General features: G+C 46.6%; 1 protein-coding gene across 2 annotated transcripts in view; it reads left to right on the forward strand.

Annotated features, from left to right (window-relative positions):
• LOC135504035 (RNA-binding motif, single-stranded-interacting protein 2-like) overlaps positions 1-10,977 on the forward strand; it is a 39,559-nt gene that overhangs the window by 23,852 nt on the left and 4,730 nt on the right. For both annotated transcript variants that reach the window (XM_064922286.1, XM_064922287.1), the window contains 9 exons: positions 41-132; positions 3,757-3,914; positions 4,288-4,367; positions 4,560-4,669; positions 7,408-7,454; positions 7,573-7,666; positions 10,339-10,392; positions 10,597-10,707; positions 10,884-10,964. In XM_064922286.1, coding sequence (XP_064778358.1) covers positions 41-132; positions 3,757-3,914; positions 4,288-4,367; positions 4,560-4,669; positions 7,408-7,454; positions 7,573-7,666; positions 10,339-10,392; positions 10,597-10,707; positions 10,884-10,964 — 827 coding nt within the window. The remainder of the gene's footprint in view (positions 1-40; positions 133-3,756; positions 3,915-4,287; positions 4,368-4,559; positions 4,670-7,407; positions 7,455-7,572; positions 7,667-10,338; positions 10,393-10,596; positions 10,708-10,883; positions 10,965-10,977) is intronic.

Raw genomic sequence — 10,977 nt, forward strand, 5'->3', positions numbered from 1 at the left:
TCAGAGTCACAAATCAAAGTATGTCTGTCTTTGTCTGCAGGCTATGGCTTTGTAGACTTTGACAGTCCGTCAGCGGCACAGAAAGCAGTGACAGCACTGAAGGCTGGTGGAGTCCAGGCTCAGATGGCTAAGGTAAGACGTCTCCTCCTCCCTAACTCGTCTCCTGCCTATGAGTGTGTGTGTGAGGACTTTTGTATGTATGTACGTGTGTGTGCACCGAGTTGTGTGTGTCTTAGAGAGGTGCATGGGTAGTGTGTCCCAGGCAGGCAGCTACTGCTTCCTCAGCACCCTGTACAAAGGGCTAGCCTGTTCTCCTTGGTGGTGAGGCAGGAGGCTGCGTCACTGTCTGAGCAGCTTTCTCCCCCAGCCTTCCCAGCCCAGTCACCAGGGCCCAGCCATGAGCCTCGGCCCACCGGCCAGCCCCTCGGCACAATCTCAAACCACACATTTGGCAACCATAAACTCTCACACACAGCTCCAACCTCCGCCTCAGTGCCACATCATCAACAACACACACCAAACACACACTTTAAAACCACACACATACTGTTCCAACCATCACCATCACCGTCACATGCCAAACCCCACAGAGAAGCTTGGGCTGGATCACTGACATTCACAAAAGGGTTCTCACTAGCGTTGCAAAATTGCGGGAACTTCAATACATTCACTGATTTTCCAGAAATCCTGATTTGCGGATACCGGATGTTCTCCTTGTTCCAACATTCCTATTTTGCAACCATAGTTCTCGCATACCGAATAAATCACATGTATTATTTCAGTATGTTTGCCTGGCATTCATTGGGAGGTTTACAACCTCATTGTTCATTGGGAGGTTTGCAACCTCATTGTTCATTGGGAGGTTTACAACCTCATTGTTCATTGGGAGGTTTTACAACCTCATTGTTCATTGGGAGGTTTTACAACCTCATTGTTCATTAGGAGGTTTACAACCTCAAATCAAATCAAATTTATTTATATAGCCCTTCGTACATCAGCTGATATCTCAAAGTGCTGTACAGAAACCGAGCCTAAAACCCCAAACAGCAAGCAATGCAGGTGTAGAAGCACGGTGGTTAGGAAAAACTCCATAGAAAGGCCAAAACCTAGGAAGAAACCTAGAGAGGAACCAGGCTATGTGGGGTGGCCAGTCCTCTTCTGGCTGTGCCGGGTAGAGATTATAACAGAACATGGCCAAGATGTTAAAATGTTCATAAATGACTAGCATGGTCGAATAATAATAAGGCAGAACAGTTGAAACTGGAGCAGCAGCACGGCCAGGTGGACTGGGGACAGCAAGGAGTCATCATGTCAGGTAGTCCTGGGGCATGGTCCTAGGGCTCAGGTCCTCCGAGGGAGAGAAAGAAAGAGAATTAGAGAGAGCATATGTGGGGTGGCCAGTCCTCTTCCGGCTGTGCCGGGTGGAGATTATAACAGAACATGGCCAAGATGGTCAAATGTTCATAAATGACCAGCATGGTCGAATAATAATAAGGCAGAACAGTTGAAACTGGAGCAGCAGCACGGCCAGGTGGACTGGGGACAGCAAGGAGTCATCATGTCAGGTAGTCCTGGGGCATGGTCCTAGGGCTCAGGTCCTCTGAGAGAGAGAAGGAGAGAATTAGAGAATGCACACTTCATTGTTCATTGGGAGGTTTACAACCTCATTGTTCATTGGGAGGTTTACAACCTCATTGTTCATTGGGAGGTTTACAACCTAGTGAGTCATTTATTTTTATTTTTTACTTTCTACCCCTTTTTCTCACCAATTACGTGGTATCCAATTGGTAGATAGTCTTGTCCCATCGCTGCAACTCCCGTATGGACTTGAGAGAGGCGAAGGTCGAGAGCCGTGCGTCCTCTGAAACACGACCCTGCCAAGCCGCCCTGCTGCTTGACACACTACTCGCTTAACCCGGAAGCCAGCCGTACCAATTTGTTGGATGAAACACAATGTACACCTGGCGACCGTGTCAGCGTGCATGCAAACCCTCCCCTAACCCGGACACCGCTGGGCCAAATGTGCGCCACCTCATGGTTCTCCCAATCATGGCCGGGTGCGACACAGGCTGGGATCGAATCCTGGGTCTGTAGTCACGCCTCTAACACTGCGATGCAGTGCCTTAGACCACTGCGCCACTGGGGAGGCCCTCGTGAGTCATTTCTGGTGAAATTATCCTCTGTTTGTTCTGATCCTGTGGGCTGTGTGTGTGTGTGTGTGTGTGGGTGTGTGTGTTCCTCGTGGGCTGTGTGTGTGTTCCTCGTGGGCTGTGTGTGTGTGTGTGTTCCTCGTGGGCTGTGTGTGTGTGTGTGTTCCTCGTGGGCTGTGTGTGTGTGTTCCTTGTGTGTGTGTTCCTCGTGGGCTGTGTGTGTGTGTTCCTCGTGGGCTGTGTGTGTGTGTGTTCCTCGTGGGCTTTGTGTGTGTGTGTTCCTCATGGGCTGTGTGTGTGTGTGTTCCACGTGGGTGTGTGTGTGTGTGTGTGTGTGTGTCCGTCTGTGTTCCTCGTAGAGAGAAATCACCTTCAATACAGGTCACAGTGATTAAACTATACATAATTCATGATGTAGATTAATCTGAAATGCATTTTATAGTGTTTTATTCACTTCGACACACTAATGAATATGCAAAACCGTTATGGTTGAGATTCAGATACGCTATCATACGGCTATCTTACTTTGCTGTTATTCCAATTCAGGTAGTTTGGGCAGGCAGGTAGCATACGGAGTAGAAGTGGAAATCACTTGAATTAATCAAAAGCATAATTCAGGTATTTCAAGAAAAACTCAGTTTTTCCGAGGACTTCTTGACTCTGAGTTTCAGATGGCATTTGTCATAGCTGAAGAGCATTGGGCCAGTAACCATCATTTTACTGATATATGCAAGCCAGAAGAGCATATGAATTCAAGGTCAGGATTATGCATGTGACTGACACATTTTGTCATGCCCTGACCAGATCCCCATTGGGAATATGATGGTGTGTGGAGCCATAGAGATTAATCAGAATGATTTCCAAAAGTCTGTAGATCTCTGTCCAAATTTCAAGATCTCTGTCCAAAGATCACACAATCATTGTAGAGAATATCTGTGGAGACTCAGAGCCCATTGCATAGCAATTATACTGTGATATGATATTACCTGACAGACGCATGAACCCTCTGTCCTGTTAACACAGCTAGTCTAACACAATGTACCTGTTTTCTCTCTCCTCAGTGACTGGCTGTCTAATAACGTGTTGAGGATAGGGATAGGGGGGGCAGAGAGAGAGGGAGTGAGGCCGAGGTAGAGGGGTGGTTAGAGGGAGTGAGGCCGAGGTAGAGGGGTGGTTAGAGGTGGAGCAAGAGAAGGGGTTAAAGGAAGGAAGGGAGTGAGGCCGAGGTAGAGGGGTGGTTAGAGGCGGAGCAAGAGAAGGGGTTAAAGGAAGGAAGGGAGTGAAGCAGAGTGAGAGGTGGTTAGAGGGAGAGAGGCAGGGTGAAGCAGAGTGAGAGGTGGTTCTGCCTGTGGAGAGAGGCAGGGTGAAGTTCCCCCTCCCTTTCTCTCTCCATCCCCCCAGAGTGAGAGGACCCCACTAACCTGGTCTCCAATCTGCCTGTGTCTGTGGACGAGCAGATTTAACCCTGTTCCCCCCTCCCTTTCTCTCTCCATCCCCCCACAGCAACAGGACCCCACTAACCTGTACATCTCCAACCTGCCTGTGTCTTTGGATGAGCAGATTTAACCCTGTTCCCCCCTCCCTTTCTCTCTCCGTTCCCCCACAGCAACAGGAGCAGGACCCCACTAACCTGTACATCTCCAACCTGCCTGTGTCTTTGGATGAGCAGGAGTTGGAGAATATGCTGAAGCCCTTCAGTCAGGTCATCTCTACACGCATCCTTAGAGATGCCAATGGCACCAGCAGAGGAGTGGGCTTTGCCAGGTAAATCATTTCACAGCTATGTAGGAGAAGCATAAACAGACTCTCTCGTGCTGAGTAATGCGAACCTCCATATTTAAACAGTGACAAATGCAATGTTATGGGTTCATATGCCTTGTCAACGCGTGGCCACCCTCAGCAGGGTCGACTGAAACCGGAAGCACCCGGTTTAGGGCAAAAGCATAGAGGAAGGGGCGGAGCCTGAGAACCTAATGCATCCGGTTTCTGTAGACCCCGCTCAGATGTTTCTTTACGCCTGGTTCGTCAGGTTAAGACATAGCTGGCTTGCCAGGTGAACTCAACTATCTGCTGGACCCTCTGCTGGTCATTGGCGATAGTACATCACATCCTCCTTTGAATCACGCTTTCTTTTTAGGATGGAGTCAACAGAGAAATGTGAGACTATCATTCAACATTTCAACGGCAAATATATCAAGACTCCACCTGGAGTTCCAGGTGAGACATCTCTACCTGAACAGGTGTTGTTTTCATCAGACATTTCTGTATGAAGCTAAGGAGCAGGTCAGGAGTAACAGAAAGGCTCTTCCACAGTATCAGGATTCACGGTCCTATTTTAATAAACAATATACACACAGAATAGCCCCTTCAGTGTTCCACAGTCACTCAACCCTCTTCCCCCCAACACAGTGCCCTCGGAACCCCTGTTATGTAAGTTTGCAGACGGAGGACAGAAGAAGAGACAGAGCCAGGGAAAGTACCTGCAGCATGGCCGTCCCTGGACAAGAGATGGAGAAACGGTGAGTTCTCATTGAGACAGTAAACAGTCTGCTATGGTCCCCGTAGCCTCTCATTGAGACAGTAAACAGTCTGCTATGGTCCCCGTAGCCTCTCATTGAGACAGTAAACAGTCTGCTATGGTGCCCGTAGCCTCTCATTGAGACAGTAAACAGTCTGCTATGGTCCCCGTAGCCTCTCATTGAGACAGTAAACAGTCTGCTATGGTCCCCGTAGCCTCTCATTGAGACAGTAAACACTCTGCTATGGTCCCCGTAGCATCTCATTGAGACAGTAAACAGTCTGCTATGGTCCCCGTAGCCTCTCATTGAGACAGTAAACAGTCTGCTATGGTCCCCGTAGCCTCTCATTGAGACAGTAAACAGTCTGCTATGGTCCCCGTAGCCTCTCATTGAGACAGTAAACAGTCTGCTATGGTCCCCGTAGCCTCTCATTGAGACAGTAAACAGTCTGCTATGGTCCCCGTAACCTCTCATTGAGACAGTACACAGTCTGCTATGGTCCCCGTAGCCTCTCATTGAGACAGTAAACAGTCTGCTATGGTCCCCGTAGCCTCTCATTGAGACAGTAAACAGTCTGCTATGGTCCCCGTAGCCTCTCATTGAGACAGTAAACAGTCTGCTATGGTCCCCGTAGCCTCTCATTGAGACAGTAAACAGTCTGCTATGGTCCCCGTAGCCTCTCATTGAGACAGTAAACAGTCTGCTATGGTCCCCGTAGCCTCTCATTGAGACAGTAAACAGTCTGCTATGGTCCCCGTAGCCTCTCATTGAGACAGTAAACAGTCTGCTATGGTCCCCGTAGCCTCTCATTGAGACAGTAAACAGTCTGCTATGGTCCCCGTAGCCTCTCATTGAGACAGTAAACAGTCTGCTATGGTCCCCGTAGCCTCTCATTGAGACAGTAAACAGTCTGCTATGGTCCCCGTAGCCTCTCATTGAGACAGTAAACAGTCTGCTATGGTCCCCGTAGCATCTCATTGAGACAGTAAACAGTCTGCTATGGTCCCCGTAGCCTCTCATTGAAACAGTAAACACTCTGCTATGGTCCCCGTAGCCTCTCATTGAGACAGTAAACAGTCTGCTATGGTCCCCGTAGCCTCTCATTGAGACAGTAAACAGTCTGCTATGGTCCCCGTAGCATCTCATTGAGACAGTAAACAGTCTGCATGGTTGAGACAGTAAACAGTCTGCTATGGTCCCCGTAGCATCTCATTGAGACAGTAAACAGTCTGCTATGGTCCCCGTAGCATCTCATTATGAGACAGTAAACAGTCTGCTATGGTCCCCGTAGCCTCTCATTGAGACAGTAAACAGTCTGCTATGGTCCCCGTAGCCTCTCATTGAGACAGTAAACAGTCTGCTATGGTCCCCGTAGCCTCTCATTGAGACAGTAAACAGTCTGCTATGGTCCCCGTAGCCTCTCATTGAGACAGTAAACAGTCTGCTATGGTCCCCGTAGCCTCTCATTGAGACAGTAAACAGTCTGCTATGGTCCCCGTAGCCTCTCATTGAGACAGTAAACAGTCTGCTATGGTCCCCGTAGCCTCTCATTGAGACAGTAAACAGTCTGCTATGGTCCCCGTAGCCTCTCATTGAGACAGTAAACAGTCTGCTATGGTCCCCGTAGCCTCTCATTGAGACAGTAAACAGTCTGCTATGGTCCCCGTAGCATCTCATTGAGACAGTAAACAGTCTGCTATGGTCCCCGTAGCATCTCATTGAGACAGTAAACAGTCTGCTATGGTCCCCGTAGCATCTCATTGAGACAGTAAACAGTCTGCTATGGTCCCCGTAGCCTCTCATTGAGACAGTAAACAGTCTGCTATGGTCCCCGTAGCATCTCATGGAGACAGTAAACAGTCTGCTATGGTCCCCGTAGCCTCTCATTTTATCAAGCTATTAGGGTCATTTTATCAAGGTTGTTCAGGTCATTTTATCAAGGCTGTTCAGGTCATTTTATCAAGGCTGTTCAGGTCATTTTATCAAGGCTGTTGAGGTCATTTTATCAAGGCTGTTGAGGTCATTTTATCAAGGCTGTTCAGGTCATTATATCAAGGCTGTTCAGGTCATTATATCAAGGCTGTTCAGGTCATTTTATCAAGGCTGTTGAGGTCATTTTATCAAGGCTGTTGAGGTCATTTTATCAAGGCTGTTGAGGTCATTTTATCAAGGCTGTTGAGGTCATTTTATCAAGGCTGTTCAGGTCATTTTATCAAGGCTGTTGAGGTCATTTTATCAAGGCTGTTGAGGTCATTTTATCAAGGCTGTTCAGGTCATTTTATCAAGGCTGTTCAGGTCATTTTATCAAGGCTGTTGAGGTCATTTTATCAAGGCTGTTGAGGTCATTTTATCAAGGCTGTTGAGGTCATTTTATCAAGGCTGTTCAGGTCATTTTGTACTCTATCAAGTACAATAATGTTAAAGCTAAAATGTTTGTCTTGTTCCAACTTCTATGTGGTTAGTTATTTCTCAGTCAAATGCAGGGGCTCCCAAGTGGCACAGCAGTCTAAGGCACTGCATTGCAGTGCTCGAGGTGTCACCCTGGTTTGATCCCATAGGGTGGAGCACAATTGGACCATCGTCTTCCGGGTTAGGGGAGGGTTTGGCCTGGGTAGGCCATCATCGTAATTAAGAATTTGTTCTTAACTAACTTGCCTAGTTAAATAAAGGTTAAAGAAAATAAAAAATATAATGTAATAATGTATGTGTGCTTACTGCATGTATCTGTTTGACCACAGGGAGGAATGACACTGACCTATGACCCCACCACAGCCTTACAGAATGGGTGAGTTCAGATACTCCACTAAACCTCACAGAGATAATCCTAGACATATGTACTGCAGGGGAAGCAGTATGTGTTGGATACTGATGGGTTTCTTCTCTCTGTCTGTGTGTGTCTCCAGGTTCTACTCAGCTCCCTACAGTATGGCCCCCAACAGAATGATCGCTCAGACCTCCCTCCCCCCCTACATGCACTCTCCTGTTAATACCTACCAGGTCAGGACAGTCTGTTGTACCTCTCCTGTTAATACCTACCAGGTCAGGACAGTCTGTTGTATCTCTCCTGTTAATACCTACCAGGTCAGGACAGTCTGTTGTATCTCTCCTGTTAATACCTACCAGGTCAGGACAGTCTGTTGTATCTCTCCTGTTAATACCTACCAGGTCAGGACAGTCTGTTGTATCTCTCCTGTAAATACTGTATCTACCAGGTCAGGACAGTCTGTTGTATCTCTCCTGTTAATACCTACCAGGTCAGGACAGTCTGTTGTATCTCTCCTGTAAATACTGTACCTACCAGGTCAGGACAGTCTGTTGTATCTCTCCTGTTAATACCTACCAGGTCAGGACAGTCTGTTGTATATCTCCTGTTAATACCTACCAAGTCAGGACAGTCTGTTGTATCTCTCCTGTTAATACTGTATCTACCAGGTCAGGACAGTCTGTTGTATCTCTCCTGTTAATACCTACCAGGTCAGGACAGTCTGTTGTATCTCTCCTGTTAATACCTACCAGGTCAGGACAGTCTGTTGTATATCTCCTGTTAATACCTACCAAGTCAGGACAGTCTGTTGTATCTCTCCTGTTAATACCTACCAGGTCAGGACAGTCTGTTGTATCTCTCCTGTTAATACCTACCAGGTCAGGGCAGTCTGTTGTATCTCTTCTGTAAATACCTACCAGGTCCGGACAGTCTGTTGTATCTCTCCTGTTAATACCTACCAGGTCAGGACAGTCTGTTGTATCTCTCCTGTTAATACCTACCAGGTCAGGACAGTCTGTTGTATCTCTCCTGTAAATACTGTATCTACCAGGTCAGGACAGTCTGTTGTATCTCTCCTGTTAATACCTACCAGGTCAGGACAGTCTGTTGTATCTCTCCTGTTAATACCTACCAGGTCAGGACAGTCTGTTGTATCTCTCCTGTTAATACCTACCAGGTCAGGGCAGTCTGTTGTATCTCTTCTGTAAATACCTACCAGGTCCGGACAGTCTTTTGTATCTCTCCTGTTAATACCTACCAGGTCAGGACAGTCTGTTGTATCTCTCCTGTTAATACCTACCAGGTCAGGACAGTCTGTTGTATCTCTCCTGTAAATACCTACCAGGTCCGGACAGTCTGTTGTATCTCTCCTGTAAATACTGTATCTACCAGGTCAGGACAGTCTGTTGTATCTCTCCTGTTAATACCTAGCAGGTCAGGACAGTCTGTTGTATCTCTCCTGTTAATACCTACCAGGTCAGGACAGTCTGTTGTATCTCTCCTGTTAATACCTACCAGGTCAGGACAGTCTGTTGTATCTCTCCTGTTAATACCTACCAGGTCAGGACAGTCTGTTGTATCTCTCCTGTAAATACTGTATCTACCAGGTCAGGACAGTCTGTTGTATCTCTCCTGTTAATACCTACCAGGTCAGGACAGTCTGTTGTATCTCTCCTGTTAATACCTACCAGGTCAGGACAGTCTGTTGTATCTCTCCTGTAAATACTGTATCTACCAGGTCAGGACAGTCTGTTGTATCTCTCCTGTTAATACCTACCAGGTCAGGACAGTCTTGTTGTATCTCTCCTGTAAATACTGTATCTACCAGGTCAGTACACTGTCAGTTGTCCCATGTGTCTCAGTTGGTAGAGCATGGTGCTTTCAATGCCAGGGTTGTGGGTTTGATTCCCACAGGGGACCAGTACAAAGAAGTATGAAAATGTATGGACTCACTACTGTAAGTTGCTCTGGATAAGAGTGTCTGCTAAATTATTAAAATGTGTATGTATTTCCCCTATAAATACGTAAAAGCTCAGTACACCATCTGTTTTGGGGGAGGGAAGCAGCTAACTTCATGTAATCTTACACATTTTACATGGGTCTGAGTCAAAGAGAAAAATGTGCTGTTTTATAGCAAATCTTGTGCTATTCTACACATTTGTACATGAGACTGAGAGAAAATGTAGCATTTGTAAAGCTAATTAAAGCTTAAATATAGATGTGTTGACTGTGATAAAGGCACTGGATCATGACCTGTCTTGTTTGCTAAATGAACAACTGAAGTAGGCGATGGCATGGTGCAGAAAGCAATAGAAGCACAGTGACATAATGTCTCAGTGTGGTCATATTAGTGGCTATTATGGGTGTGGCTTTCAGTTAGTTATTTTTGGCAACCAATCCCGTGAAAGTGAATGTCATTCCAGTTCAACTGTTCTGTTATATTTAATCATATCTGACCAACCCAGTGCCCTGCTTGCTAGGAATCGGTCTGATGGTGTTTGCATGTTTAGGTAAAACGCTGACAAATAAAAAGCTCAATCTGATTGGGTGGGCCTGGTTCATAAGGTGAATTCACCAATTTGTAAGTCGCTCTGGATAAGAGCGTCTGCCAAATGACTTAAATGTTCCCCAGTGGTGGGTGTGGCTACACCCCTGACACAGTCTGTTGTATTTCTCCTGTAAATACCTACCTGGTCAGTACATGGTCTGTTGTATTTCTCCTGTAAATACCTACCTGGTCAGTACATGGTCTGTTGTATTTCTCCTGTAAATATCTACCTGGTCAGTACATGGTCTATTACATTTTTCATGTAAATACCTACCTGGTCAGTACACAGTCTGTTGTATTTCTTATTTTGAAAATCTGCAAAAATCAATCTTATGTTGTGCCTTCACTCTGCTGCAGATCCACAGTCCACAGTCCTGGATGCATCATCAGTCATACCTCATGCAGACCTCAGTAAGTTGTACCCACCGCTACTGTTATTGTGGGTCTGTTACTGCCTATTAGTGAATCAGTGTGATCCGTCTCTGTTTGAGAGAGACACACCTGTTAAGGATAAACAAATGCTCTCTGTGATGTTTGAGCTGAGACACCTGTGTGTATGTGCATACATGCATTTGTTTGACTGTGTGTATGACAACTCTCTGTGTGTGTCCTTAGGGCCAACTCCTGACACAGGGCATGGACCACACCATGTCCATCCAGCCCACCTCTATGATGGGGCCTCCCACACAGCAGCTCAGCCACCTCTCTATGGGCAGCAGTGGCACGGTCAGTCCCCACAGAACACAACTATAGACACAGAGGCATACATTGGACAAAGACATTGTGTTCGCAGTGTAAATCCTAATGCCAATTTCCACCCCCCCATAAAGACAGTTTTATTCAGACACATGAATAGGTTCTAAAATGATTACTTTCTAAGATGTTTCTCCTCTCTATTTTAGTATATGCCGGCAAACACATCAATGCAAGGGACCTACATCCCTCAGTACACCCAAGTGCCTCAAAGCAACGTTTCAGTCGAGGTGAGAAACGTCC

Source organism: Oncorhynchus masou, chromosome 18 (assembly GCF_036934945.1).
Source record: "Oncorhynchus masou masou isolate Uvic2021 chromosome 18, UVic_Omas_1.1, whole genome shotgun sequence".
Lineage (NCBI taxonomy): Eukaryota > Metazoa > Chordata > Actinopteri > Salmoniformes > Salmonidae > Oncorhynchus > Oncorhynchus masou.